Source organism: Antrostomus carolinensis, unplaced genomic scaffold, assembly GCF_000700745.2.
Source record: "Antrostomus carolinensis isolate BGI_N321 unplaced genomic scaffold, ASM70074v2 scaffold3338, whole genome shotgun sequence".
Classification (NCBI taxonomy): Eukaryota; Metazoa; Chordata; class Aves; order Caprimulgiformes; family Caprimulgidae; genus Antrostomus; species Antrostomus carolinensis.
The window spans coordinates 134,084-156,156 of NW_010334863.1; the positions used below are offsets into that span (position 1 = coordinate 134,084).

At 43.9% G+C, this 22,073-nt stretch overlaps 1 protein-coding gene across 1 annotated transcript; it reads right to left on the reverse strand.

Annotated features, from left to right (window-relative positions):
* Positions 1–7,622: 7,622 nt before the first annotated feature.
* On the reverse strand, positions 7,623–21,679 carry BCL2L14 (BCL2 like 14). Its single transcript, XM_029086572.1, has 7 exons — positions 21,664–21,679; positions 13,461–13,901; positions 11,211–11,274; positions 10,723–10,928; positions 9,691–9,761; positions 8,419–8,691; positions 7,623–7,664 (listed from the first exon to the last, which is right to left on the reverse strand). Exons 2-7 carry the CDS (start codon positions 13,891–13,893, stop codon positions 7,623–7,625), a joined length of 1,089 nt encoding a protein of 362 aa, XP_028942405.1. The 5' UTR covers positions 13,894–13,901; positions 21,664–21,679.
* Between the last annotated feature and the right edge of the window lie 394 nt (positions 21,680–22,073).

A 22,073-nucleotide genomic window follows, 5' to 3' on the forward strand; every position in this document is an offset into this window, starting at 1 on the left:
TTAGGTTGGTAAAAAAACCTGTGTCTTTCCATAACTGTAAAAGACAACGGGCAAAGCACCTGTAGAGCTAAGAGGTCTTGGTGATTCAGATTCATCATGTACTGCAGGATTTCTCCAACATTTGTTTCTAATTTACCTGGTATTTGTCTTGCTGTTGTACACATTGGCTGCTGCTGTTGTAAGCAGGTACTTGGTGGATTTGGTCTCCTGACTTCGGCATGCTGCTGGGAGCCAACTTTAAGACACAAAAAACATTGTTTCAGAGAAGGCTTTGGGTGGTTTTTTGTTTTGTTTTTGGCAAGGTGTTGTTCTTTATTGCATAGCTGCATGAGACCACTTCATGTTTGAAATTATCCCTGACTAGTTCTATTCCTGTGTTATTTTGTGACATGGAAGAGTTGGGGGGGGGAAATCCAACACTGCAGCCAAGGATTGTATTAAATACGGAGATCCCTCCCTTCAGCCGAAAGGTGCTTTACTACGTTTGATTCTAAAAGTCCTTAGAAGGAATAGCATTTCACATCCAGCATCAGGAGTAAGAATCTACCCCTCTCTCTCTCTCTCTCTGTTACTGCTGCATTGCAACTGTGATGTTAGTTTTATATTTAAGGATTTCTACATCAACTCCTTCCAGACAGGGTATGTTTAGTGATCTGATGTATCAGCTGCCTCCACTTGTTTTCATTGCAGTTTTTTTCAGGAAAACCCACATATACCAGATTTTTGAGTTTATGTGTGTTTTTATTTCAGTATGTGCACAAAGAAACTGACAGTCCATCCTTCTTGGCAGCAACTACAGCAAAATAATGCTCTAATAGCTATGAGATAGTCAGTCTTCACCCATTCTTTGGGCTACTAGAAAGAGGAACCCTGAGGTCAGAAGGCAATTAGCCGACTTACTTTTGAGCTGAGATGCTTGATAATGTCCATTCCAAGTCCTCATGAATGAACTGCGAACTCACATGCATAATATTAGCAGCAAATTTGTTCCCATAGTGGTTTTCAGCTTGCTTTTTTTGAGTCACTATCTGGAGGTAAAAGAATATGATACTTTCCAACCCTTTCCTTTGAAAAGCATTAGTAGTGGTGGGGCAAGTCAGCCATTTAATGCTGGTAATGATGGTGTTTTGCAGGTTTCCCTGCTCCTCTTCCCCGTATGAGAGGCCACGGTGTACATGTCCACGCAGACCTGTCTGTGTATTTTCCTATGGTCTGTCCAAGCAGGAGAAGAGAAGACAGTGTCAACCCATAACTGCCCACTTGCTTTTCACGCTGCTGGGGTTACAGAACAGTGCCCAGGATGAGGTGCTGAGCATCACCCTTCAAGGGCCCAGTGGTAAGCCAAGAGGATAAGCAGTTTGCTCAGTAGAATTTGAGGGACCAGGGAGAAGAAAGTTATCCCAGGCCCCCCCACTTAGAGCAAAATACAGTTTATGAATCTTAAAACCTTTTTCAAAAGCAGAAAGTAAAAAGAAAAATTAGCCTTCAAAGTGATTGTGAGTCACTCTCCTTCAAAGCATTTCCATGGATTTCTTGAAGTTTCTTTCCAGTGTGTATTCCAAACGTTTTTGTGGGGATGATAAATTCTTCCTGTCTCACATTTAATTTTGGTCCATCAAACTGGCTCTCATTTTGGTTTTTCTTCTGGCACTGAAGGCTAATTTGCCTCCTTTAATTGAATGCAGACACTGCATCTAACATGACAGGCACTACCCACTCAATAATGGGATATTGTCTTTCCTGACTCCTACTTGTCTTAATTAAAAGCAGAGAGCTGACCTCAGCGCTGAACTCTGCCCTATTTCTTGCTAATATTTTTACACATCACTTCACGCTAAGGCTCGACAGAGCACGTGCAAGTTCCTGGCTCGCCAGCATCACTTGTTTGTTTGTTTGTTATTGTTTGAGGGGCGAATTTCACTTAATTGGCAGGAGGTTCCTCCTTGTGTCAGTCGGGCTGGCCTGCTGCCCCAGCTGTTCTTCACCTGCAGGGATGCGGCAGGGAAGAGGGAGCAGGTGCCTGGGGTGGTACTGTTGGCACAGCCACTGAAAACAGGAGGAGATTTGGGCTGGTTAAATGTTTCCATGGGCACATGCATTTTGTAGCTGTGTCACCTCCTGTGTGACCCCCTCTGGATGGGCACAAATCCCTTTTCAGGGAGGACCCAGGATGTAATAGATATTCTGAGGTCTATTAGATATCCAACCTGGTTTCAGGTTTGGGGTCGGGTTTAAGCTTTTCAGGTTTTAACCTGTGTCCTTTTATGGCTAAATCTGGGGCTTTTCTGTGGGCGCTTAGGTCCCTATCACTTGAGCCTGCACAGGACCTCTCTTGGCCAGCAGCCTTCAAAGGTTTCTTAGTGAGCAAGAACAGCAATAGGTACCCTGGATGGGCCACAGTGAAAGTGGAACAAATTATGTCCCATATTTTGGTAATAATCACCCTAGTGCCCCGAACTGGGATACAGGTGGATGCCTTTATACAGATTGATGCAAACCAGGGGGCACTGAGTGGCTGAGGCAGCCCTCTCTGCACAACAGGTAAAAGAAGTGGGACAGGTTATGTAGGGTGTGGTGGTGAATGCTCCCTGCTCCTGCAGAAAGAACTGAGCTTTCCTAGTGTGAATACTGGCTTGGGAAAAAAAACACACGGAAATCATCTGTCTGTACACCCTGTTTGTGCAGTGTGCTTTGGTTGTAATTATTTCTACAGAGAAGTTATGGATCAGCATGATGGAATACATCTCTGCTACAGACACCCCATCTCTAAATTACGCTGGTATTTTTCAAGTCTAAGTGCTGTGGCTTTTACATAATATTCAGCATTTTGCTTAGTCTCCAGCTCCTAGAGGGGGGTAGGATTGGAGAGCTCAGCTTTCCATTAAAAGCCTTCACTCTCCTGCTTCTGGAGAGAAAGTAACCAAGTGATCTGCATTTACTTGGAAGGATAAAATATAGAGAGCAAATATAACACCCAGCAATTTTGAAAACCCCAGAACACCACCTGAGGCGTTAATCTTTCAGAGTTTTTCTGGGAGAGGTTGAGGAGCTCAGTCACAGCTTTTTGATGTTGGGATTGGCAAGGCAAAGCACAAGACTTAGCTGCTATTAACAGCCTTCCATGGCTTTGCCAGAGAAGGTCACTCACAAGGTCACTCTCACCTTTTCTCTGATGCTTAACATGATGATAATGCCTGAAGCAATTCCTGCCCCACAGAAAAGCTTTGTAACCCAGGTGCTTGCAGGAAGGCACCTTTCCCAAGATGCATACACACAAGTTCGATGAAAGGGGGGGGGAAAGGAAAAGAAAACCACCAAGCTGGCTGAAGCCAGGCATGCACAGCTACCCTCAATAGAGAACGTGCATGTAGTTTTCCTCTATCCCAGTATGGTTCAGTCCTAGAGCCTTAACCTACCAAAAGATTTTCATTTCACTACAGACACCTATACTGAATATTTAGGCACCATTGACATCACCAAAGACTTCTTTCAGGCCTTGATTAACAAAAATAGTCCCATACTTGCCTGCATTTCTCCCACCAGACATGAGCAGAGCCCTCAGTCTGAGCAGTGATGAGCTTCCTGGTACCGACCATCCTCTTGCCTGTTCAGCAAACAGGACCAATCTAGCAGATGTTCCCCTGGATGTATCAGTTTAGGTTGGGGGTGAGCAGAGAGAATAATACTGGTGATATTATCCAAGTGGTAGTATTCATGTTGACAGGGGTTAGAACAGCTAGCTGGCATGCAAGAAAATCCAGGTTTGGGTCTCCAGGGAAGATAACATAAGCATAACCCAAATTTTCCATTGCAGTGCTGTGTGTAATGAATATTTAAAGCAGAACCACTGCAGTGACAGACAGAAACTTCCATTTTGGGTGTTTAACTTGTAAAAACTTAAGTCCCATCTCTCCAGCATCCCGTGATGAACTCAGTTGGTTTCCCATTTAGTATGCTGGCTTTGGCTGGGCATCTGAGCTTCCCCTTAAAGAAGAGGTAAGAGCCACGTTTGGCATGGATCTGCCAAAAGTGACCCTTGGGTAGAAAGACAAGGGAAAGATTATCATGAAAGTCAGCATGGAGATCATATCAGTCAGCAAAGGTGCTGACTCCAGGAAGAAATCTTTTTGCAACCCATCATTTCTACCACCCCAAGCAGGAAAATGCATTGTCTCTGCATCTGCACAGTGAAAAGCTTTCTGCTTTGGCTGTATCAGATACACAGTGAAGCAAGTCATGGGACACAGGAGGAGCCTTCTCTGTGGGTTCACTAGGATGGATCGCAGTAGCTCTACTCCCAGAACACCTCCTAACCTTACCCTACACCCTGCTGTGCTAGGTATCATCCAACAGAGCTAGAATTCAGTCTCACTTCTGGGGTTTATACTGTCCCTGGCAAGAGTATCACAGTCACAGGTAACAAACAAGCAAGGCAAGCAGCTTTAATGTTTTGTGCTTGGTTCTTGCCATTCACTCACACTGCAACGCCCCAGCTGTGAACTTTTAACCCTGAACTTGTTCCAGATTGTGAGCCTTCGCAGCAGACAAGTCATAGGCTGTAAATCCGCTTTTCAGAGAATGGCGTCTATTGAGCTATTCCCCTCAGTGTTTTGCTGCAATTCACTTCCAGTCCACCTGCTGCTTTTCTGTCTACTCAAATGTGTGTGTTGGTAGTAGTAGCATGTTACTCACCTGTGGGAAGGAGAGAAAGGAGAAGCAGATAAAAAGAGGGGAGACCATGTGATGCAGTGAGAAGACCCAAGGATGCCTCCATATGCCTCATCAACCTGTTTTAGAGAAATACTGGATTTGACAGCATTTCCTGAAAGCTGAAAGAAATCCAACCCTCTTGGCAACAAGCAAAGGTAAGTAATGGACAACTAAAATGTTTGCTTTTGGGTGAAGGCTCTGGGCTGTTTTCTAGTATTTTCTACTGTCTGTCTCCTGGTTACTCACTGGAGCAAGGGGGACCGCAGACGTGAGCCAGGGCAGAGCTCCTCTGTGCAACATATGTGCACCCAGACAGTGGGATCTTCCTAACTGACACTTTAGCTGCTCCAAGGATTGGCAGCCAGGGCAGGTCCCACTGGCTGCTGGAGCCCCAGCTCTCGAAGGGTGACGTTAGGCTTGGGACGGCAGCTCCCAGCTGCTGACACAGGCTGCCCCAGTGGGCTGGCTCCCTTTAACACAAAGGAGAGGGCAGCTGCAGGGCACTTCTATTGTCCTTTAAAAATCAATCCCAGTATCACCTGCACAGGGCTAAACTCTGTTGTAACCTTAAGACAGAGTGAAATCAGCTAATTTTAAAATAAAACTTGCTGATATAACAAAATGGTGTGATGCTGACTTGGGTACAATGCGAAAAATCCCAAGCAACACTTGTTTTAACAGTAAACTTCTCTACCTTTTACAGTAACGTCCTAAATTGGCACCAGAGGGTCCTACGGCTAAACACAAAGATGCCTTGAGAGAGATTAATGTAAAATGAAGGCATGGCCACTCACCCTCCCTCACAACATCCCTTCTACTCCCATACATACCCAAAACACACACATTTGTCTGCCACTAGTTTAGTCATCACAAATTAAAAAAAGACAGCAAGACAAAGACTGGTTGAACCAGTAGTAGAGCTTTGTTAATTCATGCCAGGCAGCAGCAGTGGCAACAGCTTGGTGCTCAGCCTTGCTGACTGCTCTTAGAATAAACTAAAGCCATCATTCCAGCAAGGAGGTTACCACAGATCCCTGCCATAAAAGGAGTAGATTGCTCTTAAAATCTAAGAATGGCTAAATAAGAAACAGCTCCCTTGGCTGATTTCCTATGCTGGCCCCTACTGCTACTGAAAAAAAATCCCTCTTAACAACCCAGAGAAAAATAAAAACCAGCTGAGTATCTCTTAGATGGCTAGTTTTCATATTCCCATTCAAGACTGTCTGTTTTGCTGTTGGCTCTGCTCTTGGCATGAAATTGGCCCTGAGGTACCAAACTGGGGGGATAAGGGACAAGTGTGGGTTTAGGGCTGCTAAACCTTCAGCTGGAAAACCGCACTCACAAACACAGAATCTGCACCTCACTAAATAGCAGACTGTTATTCAAGCAGAGAAAATTCTAAAAGTTACTTCCATAAGCTAACACCCGACTAATAGCAAACTGGTGCATGCTAGCAGACCAAGTCTAGTCTTAGTGTAATTAAAATGGAAGCAGATCTAGTTCTTCAGAGCCAAGATCTAGCTAACAAGCCTGCCTTAGAAACAAATCAGATCTATAATAAAGCAGCAGCCTTCAATGTGTGGGAGGATAAAATGCCTCACAATTTTTTTCCATAGGAAAAAGATGTTGGAGAAAGAGGTGGAAGGAGGTGAACAACATTTTGAACTTTCAGGTAAGTGCTTGCCTCTCCCCCACAAATCACCCCCGCTTTGGGCACATCTGAAGTGATCAGAAAGAGTGGATGTTCTTAAAAACTAAGGGAATCGTAGATTTACAGTCTAGAGATATATCAAGTATTTCCCAACTCCTTTGAAGAAGGGAAAAAAAGGTAACTTGCTTCCAGCTTCTCTATGTTTTGTTTCACACATACATGTCCGAACAGAAGCAGAGTTTGCTACACGAGTTGAAAGTTAAGGTTTATTAGAAAAATACTTAATCTTTGATAGCAGGGCATATTTTACACATCCAGTTAAAATGCTTTTTATCACTTTCATTGAAATTCATGATTTGTTAATAACTTCTTAATGCAATCTTTGTAGTTAACATACTTGTACCCACAGAATGAGTACCTCTAATGGAAGAGCATCTTACTGAGAGGCAGAGAGCCTGTTCAGGAAACATTACCTGTTTGTACTGGGAAATCACAGAAGCAATGCCATGTTTTTACAGCCTCAGCATATGTCACAGGTTCCCTCTTTCTCCACTGGGGATTTGTGGGGAACATAAACCCCAAAGTCATCAACTAAATGGTTCACAAACCAAGCATCAAAATAATGAATGGTTTCACTGGCATCCACCTCTACTCTGCATGATGCACTATTATTCCTTCCACTGCCACACATACAGATTCAAGAACTCTAATCAAATAACTGTTTTTCAACGGCTGAAGGGCCAGTTCAGTTTACAGAGAAATCCCTGAGATTACACATAGCATTAAGCTAGTGTGTAGGTGTATCTTTTAACAAGAGACTGTGAAATTTATAACAGATAGTACCAGTGTGAACCACACAAAGCTGGCAGTACTTGTCTCACTTTGTTGATGGTTGATCATGGTTCAGTGGTTCTTGATTGCATAGTTTGATATTTTCCTCCTATTTGTACATTAACATCTATCCACAGGTGTAGTAGGAAGCATCCCTACTTAGAAAGGTACCAGTAATCACTATCCATGGGGCTGAATGCTCCAGGGGGGTTGGAGGTGCCTTTGTGTCCACTGAAGAACACTTCTACATCAATGCCAACTCTAAGAAAGTGCAATTGTACCCATCGGAGTTAGCCATGCAACACTCCAACCTTCCATGGAAAAAATACACATACATAGCCACTAATCATTCTGGCATGGGATTGTGGTAAGAACCTCTGTGTTCCTTAATTGAAGGCTCAGGCACCTTGAAGAATGAATCCAGTCATGATTACTCTACTTCTTCCTCTTCCAGTGAAGTCAAAGCCTTCTCCTGCAACATAGGAAGAAAACTTACGATTATAAAAGCGATATGGACCCTCATCCTAATTTCAACTCTGTCAGTAGGTTTGCCAGTAGGATTTCCTGACCTCACATGCTATCTGTTCTAATGGACACAGGCTGTACAGCTGCTGAACGTTTCCATTCCTTTCATGAGGCACAAAAGAAACAGGATCTCCATTGCAAGTGCCTCCCAGAAAATCCAGGTAAATGAGCTACAAGGGGCAGCAGCTCAACACCACTGCTGGCAAAAGAGCACCTTGGGCAACTGACTTTGAAAGAAGGGTAGGAAGATGAGCAGATGCCTTTGTGGACAGGGAAAGTGGAAGCACAGCACACCGTAAGGGCAGACTCTGTGAACTGCTGAACTACTATGCTGTCCCTAGAACCTGCCAACAGCAGATTTCTAGGGAGAAGTATAGGTTTAGAGCAAGGACAAAAATTCCTGGTGTTTCTCCCAGCCTTCAACTATTTGTGGTGGAGAGAATGTCTGTGCCAGGAGTGGGTTTTTTTATGCTTAACGACCCACCATGAATGTCTCCTATTGATTTTTTGGACCTATGTGAATAAAACACTTGCAGCATAGAAGATGTCTTGTAGCAAGTAATTCCACGGCTGGAGTACATGCTGTGTTAAAGGATACGCAGTTTGGTTTGGTTTGCATCTGGCCCATGTTAGTTCTGTGGAAGTGTGCTGCTTCAAGCTGCCCTAGGCTATGCACGAGTCAAGGAAGGGAAGATGCATACCCAGCCACCCTGGTCCTGAATCCACGGCTTGAAGTGCTCCCTGAGGTACTTTAATCCAAAGCCCAAGACCAGGTTCATAGGATGGTTGTCCACAGCAGTAAGTCTGGTGGCAATTTCCATTGTAAAGGCAACTTTCACGCGTTGTACCTGGCCTTCTGGCTCGCTTGTTGTATCTGCTAAGACGTTCTCCAGGAACAAATCAGTGATCCTTTCGAAGAAGGTGTAGGACAGCATGCCTGTAAATTGCTCATAGAAAACTCTGTCCTTTTTGATCTGAAAATAAGAATAAGGATTGGGTAAATTGAGACACTTTTGTAATTGCTTTCCCCTGCTCATCTCTAGGTAATACACGCAATATTGTCTAATCACAGTGGTGAATCCAAGAGATGACACACAAACTCCACACTTCACTGCAAAGCTGTTCCTTCAAGCTTTGGAGGTGGCTCTGTTTTTTCCTTGAAAAAATCTTCAGGCTTGTTGCATTTGAATGAGAGAAGCAAAGAGAGAGAGAGAAAGCAAAACAAGTGTGACACTGATATTGAGACCTGCAGGTAAGGAGACATGGGAATACAGGAGCAGTGGGAGGATGACAATAAAGGCAAAGTTATGAGAAGTACTGGCAACAGCTGCCATGCTAAGCTCCATCTGCTCAGTCATGGTCTTTGTTGTGCTTCTTACTGTATCTGGGTACCTCTCTGCTGTAGGAGCTGAGCACATCCACCATGTGGGAGTACACCTTCATAGAACAGAAGGGGCAGCCAAAGAAGGGAGTGAGGGGAACAGGTACCTGTATTTTCAACAGAGAAAGCATCTGCTCCAACTAAAGGACTCATGTGGGTGTTCTTCTGTAGCTTTTGGGTGGGGCTTTCAAAATGCACTCAGAAGATTTATTTCCCTACAGCAACTCTCAAAGCTGTAGAGTTTTCCCTCCCTCCACTGGGAAAAACTTGCTAAATTTAATGCAAACACAATAATTTTTCAGAGTCAGTCAAGTGCTCAACGTGCCATGAAACTCAACAGAAACAAGGAAAGTGACTCCCCTTTGAAATGCACAACGTTTTTGTTGCCTTCCTCCCACACCCCTACAGAGATCTCTGCTAGTCCTCTGATCTTAAGAAAGACTTCAGGATGGATGGTGAAGGTTTCAGAAAGCCCTAAATGTGGAAAGAAGTTCAGGACAGAGACAGTGTGCTAGGTTACAAAACATTCACTCCCAAGAGAAGTGCAATCTCCCACTCTCCAGCCTGTGTAGCTCCTGAAAACAGGAGTTACCTTTTCTTCTAGTCGGTCCCCTGATTGTTTTAACAGTGAAACTATTTTTTGTATTATCTCTTCTTCGTTGTCTAGGTGGTCCCCTGAATGTCTTAACAGGAAAGCTATTCTTCGTAATGAAATTTCTGCATCTGTTAAAGAAAAGAGTAACATAAATATCACAGCCTTCTACTAGGATCCAAACAGCAAAACCAAAATGGCAGAAGCCTGTGTGTTACTTTAACCATGGAAACAGCTGCCGTTTTGTGGCAAATTCACAGAGTTGTGTATCCAGGATTTGAGCAGAAGCTCACTGTTCTAGTCTGTGAGCAGTAAGCAATGCTATTTCTCCATCTGCCCAATGTTTTGCTCCAGTTAAGAATATGGGAAAGAGGGGCTTTAACATCCCAGTACTAGTCCTTTGGGCTTAGAGGTATGTCTGATAACAAGCCAGAACAAAAGAGCAGCTAGTGGAAGCCCACAAAAATTGACTTAAAATTAGGGCGAAAAAATCCCATCATCGTTACCAATTATACCTTCTACAACTCATTAAGAGAAACTCTGGCTTTGCCAGATTAAAGAAAATGCAAGTGTGGCAGGATCCCGCTTGTAACCAGAAATCCCTAGAAAGCTTGTTGAGCAGTTTTGTCTTGTCACTGAAGAGGGATTGACTGAGACATTATTGCCCCAAGGACTGGTCTTTGGCCTTAAAGCCCCAGTGTATCACTCTGCCCCTGGCCCTGCCACTCCTACCGCTGCTTTGTTACCTTATGTCACTTTACCTTCATCCTCCTTTTTTCATGTCACACCTCCTTAGATTTTTAAGGATGCTGCCTTTAATTGCAGTAGCAGGCAGGACTTAATAGAGGACTGCAAGAGCAGTCCCTGAAATGTGAGCAAGAGAGCAAGAACCAGCAGAGCAAGGTTCTGGGCAAGGACAGGGCAAGGTCTTGCCGCAGAAGTCCCAAGTGCTTCCCCATGTCTAGAGAAAATGCCTCAGTGTGCAATCCCAACTGACATACTGCCCGTGAGTCTGAAATTCTTCACACTTACCATGTTCCTTGCCCTCACTTCCATCAGTAGGATCACTCTCATCTTGTTCCTGACTGAGGTCACGAAACGGTGTCTGGTATGACACATCTGAAGGAGATTCCTGGGATCTGGAAGTAACAAGCTTGGCAAGTTGGTCTGCAACGTGGTTGACAACTGCTGTTTCACCTAATTGGGAAGGAGGGTGGGAAATAAAGAAGGAAATTAATCTTTCCAGGAAATAATTCAGTGATTTACTAATTTACATGCCCCCTGAGGTAGAAGTGCCCAGAGGATACCAAGAGACACATTTCCCCATACTGGGGCTTTGCTACTGCTTGAGATCAGTTGGTAGTTGTTGAGAGAGACAAGTGATGCAGTACGACCCCTCTGTAGTATTTGAGCAGCAGCTGACTATACAGAGGCTGTACAGAAGCAGTTGTGAGTGTTGCTCACTAGTGTGCATCCTTGCAAGCCAGAAGCACGCCGTGTGTTAAGAAGTGTGAACATACTGCTCTATAGGACTGTGAGTCTTAGACCTTACTGTGAGCATGGTATTGCCCACGGTCAGTTCCTCTGTAGGTCCAGATTCAGAAAAGAAGGTGTGTATTTGAATGCCCTTTCCTTGTTCTCACAGGCTAATCCTCAGCGGAGGAGAAGCAAAAGACTTCACTTCAGAAGCACCTCTAGCACTAAAGTTTCTCGTGTCCTTTACACTGTTGTGTTAAGCAGACATGAATATTGGGGGAACTCAGCAACCAGACTGGCTTTATCCATCTTGTATAATGACCCTGTTCAGGACCCTCGCTGGCTGCAGGCATCGATGAGGAGACTCCAACAGGGATCCTGCTGTACTAAAAGGGCAGGAGGAGCTGTTGCAAGGTTTATTTAATCTAAAAGGTGGTCTACCTTACAGAATTTGGGATGCAAAACTCCATCTCCCTGGCAACACCGCGAAGTGGCAGCTCCTGCCTGACCAGTAGATGTTGAGACAAGCTCAACAGCAGTCTGACCCATAACACGTGTAAAATCCAGAAGCAGAGTTTATTGTGAGGGCAGCAGGGGCAATGCAGACAATAAACAGGGCATTCCAAGGCTGATGAATCAACCCCAAGATATTTCCATCCTGTTGTCTGCATGCAGAGTTTGCCAGGGAGCTGTGAAAGTTCTAGGAAGGAGATGAGGCTGTTCATGACTTTGGAAACCTAAGATTAGGTGGTTTAAATCAAACAGGCCTCCAATTTAGATGGGTAAATTCCAAAAGCACCCCCATTTGCTCTAGAATGGTCTGGCCAAGCTTGCAGTGCAGCCACTAGCAGTATAAATGGAATATAATAATAGTTTTAAGAATTGGTCCAGCAATCTGCTGAAGGGCAGGTAAAACTTGGATTTGAAGCCAAGCAGCAGCCCTGGGAGGTTTTACCTGGGGTCATGCTGCTACCCATGCTGCAGGGAACATGGGAATGTATTGGCAGGGCCATCAAGTGATTGCATCCAAACTCTCGAGTGCTTTCCTTGGCCACGTGAAAATAAAATGGACGTAAAACCAGGTATCTGAATGCAGACATATGCCCCTGGCAACCAAATGATGAAAAGTTATAGTTATTTCCCCACAGCAAAAGGCACTGGGCTGAGGCAGGGACCCTTTTGTGAGAGACAGAGCTGGATGTGGCAGCAGGGAGAGTTATGGGCTTGGTGGGTAGGAGCTGGCCCAGGACAGTTAAACTGATCAGGGATGGGTCATTAGGCTGGAGAAGTCAATGATGCATAATTTTTAGAAATATCTTTAAATGCAGTGAAAGAGGAGAGCAATCAGTATGGCGCCAACAGTATCAAGCTGGGACAAATTAAACAACCCCCTGTGTTATGTATATGAAAACAATATGGCAACCTATCTCATACTTTATATGGCAACTTAATGTGGATACCTCGTCCTCTTCTCTCTGTCTTGTATGAAAAGTTAAGGGATGAGTTATCCAGAGCAGTAATTAGTCACCCAGAACAGAAAAGGTAAAATCTCATTGCCTGCAGTGCAGCACCTGATCTGGGGCTAGCTTTGGGGGCTGAGTTAAAAGGTATTCATGTGGATGTGATCACTGGATGTCGGATGGATTACAGCCACCTACCAGCTCTTCTTCCACCACATGGAAGGGCAGGTTCAGACTTAATATAAAAGCAATGTGGAAAGGAGACTGAGGTAACTCTGAAAGACTGTTTCCATTCAAGATACATGGTGGGGCTATGAGAGGTGGCCCAGAGACATGGGCTGCTCTGTGCTTGAGGCTGGTCGCTGCCAAATGCTTGGCACCAGAGTTTCAAGCAGAATCTAGCACTTCTGTCTCTAGTGTGTAATATTTGTCACATGATAAATCTTCTTGAATGGACCTTCAAACAACTTCTCTTCCTTGATTTTAGTGTGGAGGTCTTCAGTCTGACCAGTCGGTTTTTTATGTTTTCTTTCTAACAGGTATAAAAAGAAAAAGCCAATGCTTGTAAAAAGACAACCCGTGCAATTATACAATATCACCATACGATGGAAAACAGAAAATACAGTCACAAGCATGAATAGTCTGTGTGCAGGCACTACTGAAGATCTGGTAATCTGCCTTCCTAATTGGAAATCAGTACAGCTAGCACAAGAGGTGACCAAAAACTGAAAGAAACCACCTTCCTCCTCCTCCCTTTCCACAGACCCCGAGCCATTTAATCTATTTAGAGAGAGATTTGAAGACAAGCAGCAAAAGGAAAGGACTAAGACATACTTGTCTGATTCTGAGAATTCCCTTCTTGACGGCTTTCAGATTGGGCCTCAGAAATGGAGAAATGTGCTGCACAACCTGGGTACAATGACAGCATTGGGGGCTCTTCCTGATTTCCTCTGCCACAGAGAAAAGGTAGATGATATCCTGGCCAGTATTTTCTTCTTGGTTGCTTTTTGCTCTGCTGTTGCATTGGACCCTGATAAACTACTCTTCGGCCTAGTCCTTCGTTATACCCTTGACGGTCAATCTTTACTTTTCTCCTGATTAAGGACGATGACTTCTGCACATTAGCCTCATTTTTGAGAAGTTTCCTGTATTTACTGGCAGACAACCGCCGCTGGGCGTAGGCCATTAGGATCTTGTATTCTATGCTGTCTCGCTCATCATCTTCCTGCAGTATTTCTTCCATGCTGTTGTCATCTGATGAAGACATCTTGGTTCCTGCAAGAACACATTCTTAGTTTTAATGGCTTAGGGAACAGCCTGTTTTTTGTGAATACCAGTGAGTACTTGACATTTCTACAGAACCTTTCACCAAACACTTTATAAACCTCAGTGATGTAAAGAATATTGCAGTATCTGGGAGCCAGAGAAGCACTGTTTTATAGAAGGAGAATTTGGTTACTGTGAAATAACTCTGGTGGCAATTCAGGCTATCAGAGAATGGGAAAAAGTGATCTGATACGTTGTTCTTAACTGCATTTAGTGGCTTAGACAGGAAAGATGAGGAAATTCAAGGAGTGTTCAATAGTCAAGGTCTAGTGCAAGAGAAGAAGAAAGCCTATAATAATAGTAACTGATTCTTGGGATGTAAAGAAGAACGATTCATCAAAGCACTGCAAAGGAAAAGCCTATACTGTGGCTTGAATGAGCAAGCATCTAAATACATGAGAACTGTGCTTTCAGAGAGAGCTTTGACAAATTTGGGCCCCGAGTGCTCTAGGTAGAAAAGCAAACAAGAACTAGCTCAAACATTAGGAAAAAAAATTATATTTACCTGTCATAATGTTCTCAAGTGTCCTTTCACTTTAGGGGACCTGAATCAACAGGTGTGTTTGCGTGCAATGGATGGTGTGGTGGCACTTATCTCGTGTAACTTGTTCTTCTCTAAAAGAACATACCAATCCCACAACACGCACATGCATTTTGACAGCTTCCTGTTTCCCTATGTGTTGCAGCTCATCAAGCCACCATGTGAAACTCTTAAATCTTTGCTTAGCGCTCAACCCATTTGCCACCCAGCCTCTTTGCAGCCAGAGCAACAAAGGGAAGAAATGGGATTGATCAGCTGTAATGCAGTGACCTAGATGCTGTGGAGGTTTTTTTTATTCTTGAAAAGACGTCTTCTGCAGAGCCCAGGTGAGGTTTTAGATGTTTGAGCAGGCAGCCTGGACCACCAGCAGTAGGCTTTCTGCAATATCTCTGTTCAGTGACCCAGTGAAGTCAAACAAAACTGCTTATATCCAGAACCTGTCACTGGGGTGTCTGTTGCTGACAAGCCAAAATAGGAGGCTTCTGTTCCTACTGCCCTCTCTTAAGCAAGTACCAAATTCACTTGCACTATGCCCTCAGACTGACAGAAGCAAATTTAAGCTAATTTCTTCCTGTCTGGAATATCGTTCAGCTATTCACTGCTTTAAATGTAATGCTATTGGACATTTAAATCCTAAGCATGGAGACTCACAATTGGGAGTTAAACACACACCACACATCCCTGAGTGCAAAGGAAAGTCAGGGGGAATGGGGTGCTTGCTTCTCGTGTATTTTTAACTAATGCTGTTGGGTTAAGAGCAAGCCATTCCTCCTAATTCACAGCAACAGAGCAGCTGCTCCATAGGGGGCAGCTTTCTAGTGCAGCCTTATTCTGCAGGGGTCTCCAGGCACAGCCTGGGGTATGATGGGCCCTGGGTATCCTGTTTCTTCCCAGGTGCTGGGTGGCAGGGAGATTGCCAGGCTGCACTTCAATTGCAGATCACCTGTCTTTACTGTGCAGAGATCTGAAGCTACTACTTCCTTCAAACTCCAGGAAACTATACATTGTTGCGTGATGATCCATCTGTTACCCTAAACCTTCCCTTTTCCTAAGTATGAGGGGGAAATAAGTGATATATATGTATGTATGAAGCACCAATCTTCATCTGGTGTAAACCAACCTAGTCCCATGAAAATCCACAGGATTTTCTGTCTTGAGAATACTGTCTTGCCTTTAACAAAAGTCTGGCTTTAAGCTTCTGAATACCTCTCTTTGGAACAGACCCCTCACCTCACATGCATCTTATTTCACTACTCAGGTGTAGAAGGTACCATTTGTCTTCAGGATCTAGGTGGTGTTAGGACTGACACACTTAAAGGGGGTTAATAAAAATGTTGGAATTGACTCATTAGTCAAAAAAGATTTCCCTGCCCCAGCAAGTTATGGAAAGAAACAAAGCTCAGCTGATTTGTCACCTTGTTTTCAATACTATTTTTATTGTAAGATTTTAAATTATTCTTGGTTAAGTTTCACATTTGTAACTTTCAAATTTTTTTTTAAAAAAAAAAAGGAAAGGTTTGTGGCAATCTGTGCTCTTTCACCACCAGCTGCAGAAACCAACCAATACAACAAAACTTAGATAAACCACTTACTTCCACCATACTAAATTGTTTTTTGGTGGTGGTTTTGGGACAACAGAAGGAAAAAAAGGAACATATAAAACCCTAAAACCCTCCTTACCAAATGTATGAGCATCAGAAATTAGGCCAACTCCAAACCTATGGCTTACATGTACTCTTAGTTCAGCATTGCCCTTACCAGGGAAGGGGATGAGGAAGGGAAAGGAGAAAGGGAAAGGGGTGAGGAGGAAGAAACTGGGGAGTGTTGTATTATGGGTCCGATGCGACAGTTCCTCTACCCTTGCACTGTGAAATGCATCTATGCAGCTCACAGGCTGCATCCCATTATTGGGACTGTATTTTTCCCTCAAGAGAAAGGACTGTCTAGATGCTGCTCTGGGATATCACTGGCTTCCACTTTCACTTTAGGACAGTCACTAAAGAAGTGAGAATGGGAATAATGTAAAGAAGGGAGAAGGGTGGGGGGAAACCTGCATGTCCTTTGGCAGAGAAAAGAAAGATTGTTTCTCTCTTGGGGAGCTGCTAAGTTAAATCACTCCATGAGTGATTTCCCAATCGTGCTCAAGCTAAGCTATTGACACACCACCATCCCAAGCCTCCAACAGCCTATCTCAAAGACGTAGCAACAGCCTCTGAAATTTTCCTCCCAGTGCAAACACAGGTGTTGGCTTGCTCAGTTTTCCACTACTCGTGTGCTGCAACTTCATGTTTAGAAATCTGTACTTTACTTCATGTGGCAAAACATCTCACTATTCCCTAACTATGCACTTGGGTGAGAATTCACCCCAATAGCATCCAAGGTATAAGCAACTACGTTGTCTTTGAACAGCCTCCTGGACTTCAGGAGAAGCCCTGTCCTGTGAAGGGTCCGATACTGCACTGAGACCTCTTGCTCACAAGGTCATGCCAAGGTGAATCTCTGCTGGGGTAGTTTGGAGGTCAGGGAAGAGGGCCCAAGTTCCCCTTCTCTTGCTAGTGCTTGCCTTGAGATATTCAAAGGGTCAGCAGGAGTTTTGTGTTGTCTCGGAGCTTTCGTGCAAGCAGCTTTAACGAACCTGCAAGGCATACTGAAGGTGCTGCAGAAAAAGTCCAGCAAGAGACTGTTACAAGAAACAAACCAAGTGGACCAAAAGAAGTGGGAGCTAGAAATACAGAGGAAAAAAAAAGGAGTACTGAAAGGATGCAAGACAGGCATGAGGTTGCCGCTTCTTTGTTGCTGTGCCTAGAAGGGGAGCGCTGATGTGCATACCGCCCTTGGGATGCAGGGGAGCAAAGGTAAGAACTTTTCTGTGCCCCGTGATGGTTTAAGCCCGTCTTCCAGTGCAAAGCAGAGCAGCTTGAAGAGTGTTCTAAGCTGCACTGCACTTCTCAGTGCCTCAGCTACACAGAAAGCGAGGCTACAGCAAATCCCTTCAGCCAGTCAATAAGCCCAGGAACAGGAACTTCCCTTTGCCCTGGGAACCAGACCAAGCATTTCTTTCATTTTGAAGTTGGTCCAGAAATAGCGAGACAATTTTAAAGCCTATGCCATTCTTTTTCATTATTTAATACTTTATGCAAACTCAAGTTCCTCCTTGAAAAGATCTAACCTCACCCTTCAGATCAGACCCCGATGCTACTTAAAACAGCATAGCCTTCCCCACCATGGGTATTCTTTAGAGATCTAAAATAATTTGTGTAACATTCAGATATACTAATTTTTCACTAATACAAAAATATAAATAACAATATAAAGATAGATAAACTATATATAGAAAACCTATATAAACAATGAAGTAATTATATAAAATAATATAAAAATTCATTCCCAGACAGCGAGAAGAATTACCGGCAGTAGCACTAAAAAACCCTTAAAGCACTTTATACTGGGCTATTACTTATACACTGAGAACAGCCCTACCCAAGGCTGTACAGGTAAAAATCAAATAAGAGTTCAAAGGTTGGTCTCCTAAACGAGGCTAAGTGCAGACCGATAGCAGGAGGCAGGGCATTATTACAGCTTGCTAGTACCTAACATCAAATAAGCACTTGCACGTCGGGTGCAGCTGCGCGGCTAAGCCTGCACCTCGCTCTGATGGGGAACCTCTGAGAAATGAAACGGATTATATTGGTAAAAATGTGGTATAGGAGCTTCCTTACTGGGACTTTTTTCGGCACTGATGTCTCTGTAAGAAATCTCACCCCTGTGTCTACAACAAGGCTGGAGGAGCATAAAAAGAGAACGAGGAGTCACAGCTCATTTATGCCACTACTGGCAGGTAGCAAGAAAAGGAGTTATCACCACATGCTGGTGAGCATTTATAAAGGAGACTGCCAGTAGCTAACTTGTTTTTCAGTTCACTTTAAAGTTTGAAATCTTAATTGGTGACTTACATCTCTCTTTAGATGTACTTCTTCATATTATAACTACATTATTTTTCCAATATCCCACCTGGTGTGGGCCAGAGACGAACCAGGCCTTTTGCAGAGGCAGCACTCGCTTTGCACGAACTCTCTCTCAGAAATGAGTTTCTGTAAAGAATATTTTTAAATGAAAGCATTGATTTGGTTTGACAAGTACTTGGAAGTCCTACTAAAACCTGAATCTGCATATTTTTTCTTAGGATGATTAAAAGAAACTTGGAGGATCAGATTATGGAGAGTAACAGCATGGTCTCATTCTGTCTACTTGAAAACTCCAGTCTAAATTATTTATCTTCTGGAGCTTGCAGGCTCCGAGAGAGCAGTGTTACCCCCTCCCTCTTTACTCCCTTCCAGACCTTTTCCTCCCATTACTAAATGTCACATCCACATGCTATTTCCCAGAAAATGGAAACTGAACTGCCAATGCTCATAGTGGTAGATTTAGCTAGAACCCTCTGTCCACTTCAGGAATTATCTGCCAGGATAGAGAAATTTGAGAAAAGCACAGATGAAGTTTTGTGAGCAGCACAACCAGCAAAACCTGCTTTCCTGTGGAATCTCTGAGAGCCAATACTGACTAAACTTGCACAAAAAATACCCCCCAAACTTGCTGCACTGTAACACCACCCTGGGCCAATTGCAATGATAGTCAACTAAAAGTTTGAGAAGTTGATTATACGAGACTGACTGGGCAGGATACAGAAATAAAACCATTAAAAAAGGGGTAAACTGGCAATGTGGCAATTTAATCTTTGTTAGGAGGAAGCGTAGCCTAGAGGTTCAAGTATAGTCGAAATAACTGTTGATTTGGAGGGTGTTGTCTAGCTATAAGCCTCTGGTCGGCAAAACTGGACCAAGTGGTGTCGTGGCTATGCCATTTCTCAACAGTTGTTGTATTGGTGTTATTTCTTAATATATAGTTGTGTATATAGCTGCAAACCATCACGGTGGCTAACTCTACAAGTCCTCTTGGCCCATGCTTCCCACAGACTCCTCTTGAGCACGAATGTGGGTGCTGCACTCATGGTTTCCCAGCCCCTCCTCTCCTCCTGTGACCGTACTGGTGTGCCTCCCATCCTTCCTCCTCAGGTGCCCACAGAGCACAGGCAAGCTCTACCACCATTTCTTCCACAGGAAGATTCATCTCCCTGCCTCATGGACAGCCCTGGGATTTACCTCCAAAAGGCTCAGGGACCTTGACCAAGCAGAGGCAATGTTAGTGCCATTTGGCTCGATTCCCTGTCATGTACACTCTCGCCAGCACTAGCAAACCCCAGGGAAGTACAGGTAGCTGAAGATGGCTCTGCGGTAAGAGGCGGTGCCTGCACTGAAAGGCTGAATAGACAAAGCAGAAAGAAGAAGTGAAAGAGGCCCCCAAAAAACAATCATAGAAACATGATAGAATAATTTATGTTGGAAAAGACCTTTAGGATCATCAAGTCCAACCATAAACCTAACACTGACAAGTCTACCACTAAACCACGTCCCTAAGCACCACATGTACATGTCTTTTAAATACCTCTAGGGATGGTGGCTCAACCAGTTCCCTGGGCAGCCTGTTCCAATGCTTGACAACCCTTTCAGTGAAGAAGTTTTTCCTAATATCCAACCTAAACCTTCATTGGCACAACTTGAGGCTGTTTCATCCTAACTAACAATCCTTGGATTGTTAGTCTAAGCTGTTCATGTCTGGGCTGGTGCTTCTCTCTCAACCAGCAGAGACAGAAATGGGGTTGCTTGCCTTGGATGCCAGTTCTAAATGAAACACTTTATTTCTGAGGCAATACTGGAAAATAGCACTGCTGTTTGCCTTACTGACTCATCCCAAGTGTGAATCTTTCTCTTCAGCTCTGCTCTCATGCACAGAGGAGCAGATTTGGGCACACGTCAGTGGAGACTCCTGTGCAAAGGGAAGCAAAGGCCAGGATTCCCCTCCCAGCTCTTCAAGCTAGAGCCTTTCCTCTGGATGGGTGACCCTAACTTACTGGCAGTTCTCATGGAGAAAAGCAGAACCATCATGGGACTCTGGAGTTCATTACTATGTAGGCAACACACTAACACAGCTCCCTGAAGAGTTGCTTTGTATATATTGAGTCAGTCGTTCTCGTAACGCCCTTAATGGATAGGTATTGTCTGTGTAAGAGAGGCTGAACCGTTCTAAACTGTACAGGTGCTGTGGGAAACTGGTTTTGCACACAAGCCCACCAGAAAGGCCAACTCCATGTGGTACTGAAATACAGTTGCCCCTAGGATGGAAAGCAATAACTTGCAAACTGAAGGATTATGCACCCCTTATTTAATCTTAACTAAACAGGATATAACGTAATTAGTGAAGGCAGAGTTACACTAGGATGCCAAGGAAATCTTCCCTAGTGGCAACAGATTTTTGATGAGCACTCTCGTGCAACAGATAGAACATATGCTATATAAAAAGGTCTACGCTGATACGTGTCTTTCAGAAAAGTTGTCTGCTAGTCTGTGGCTGTCCAGAAGTATTTCCCACATTCAAAGCTGAGAAGATGCCAAAGACAGCCTCTAGAAGAGAAGCAGTGCATGACTTGGCTTTCAGCACCAGCAGAAATGGCAAGGTACATATTTATAACCTCCAGTAGACTAAATCAGCTGTCACTGTGCAGCACAGATATGGGAGCAAAAAAGGAATAACAGATCTGCTTACTGATGATTTCATGTCACCTGCTGAATCACCTCCACCATTTACTTGCTTGGATTAGAGTTTCTTTCAATTGTAACTGAAGCCATCTCACCAGCAAGAGAGGCCATAACTAGTCTGACCTGTAAGACCCAGGTGGTGATGATTTAAGTCTGCATGAATACACTGAGGTAGTCACAAATTTTAAATTCAACCTTCCACAACGAACTGTAGTGTGGTTGGCAGAAAAGGACTTTGCTGTCCTTGGCTAGATATGGCAATCTCTTCTTTCAAAAGCATATGGCCAACAGCAGCAAAGCGTGTGTGCCAGCTCCAAAAGTCCCAGGGCAGTTCCTTCCCTTTTTTACACCACAGCTCAACCTGAAAGTATATTGTTTGGTAGCTAAATTAACGATGATAAATATAGCTGTTTAATCCATATATAACTGAGATTCAGAGAGTCTTGTGCTGGGTTATAGACAGCCAAACATTATACAAGAGAAGCTAAGTTCAGAGAAGAAAAAGGGTTTTTATTACCTTCCAGGTCTATTGCACCAGCAGCCCTGGGTACCTGCTGATCCCAATTCTTTCTCCTCTTCCAACGGCTAGACTTGTTTTGCCAGAGCCAGCCTTGCAAGCACAGTATTTCCCTCCAGAACTCTGAAGTTCACTTATTTTATTTAATATTTTCAGTCTTTCATCAAAACATATGTTCATAAGCTTTCCCCAAGAAGGGCACTGCACTTGCAATAAAAAAAAAAAAGTGCCCCGTGTACTTCCTTATGAGAACAATGTTCAAACATGTCAGCTCACTTATAAAAAGCAGAAAGGGCAGGGCTGCCCCTCCAGCACGTGACTTGTTCTCAGCAGCGCACTGGGCAAGAGGAAAGAAGTCTATAGTTCTCTGGGGCTTCTTGCCAAATGCTTTTTTTTTTTTTTTTTTATTC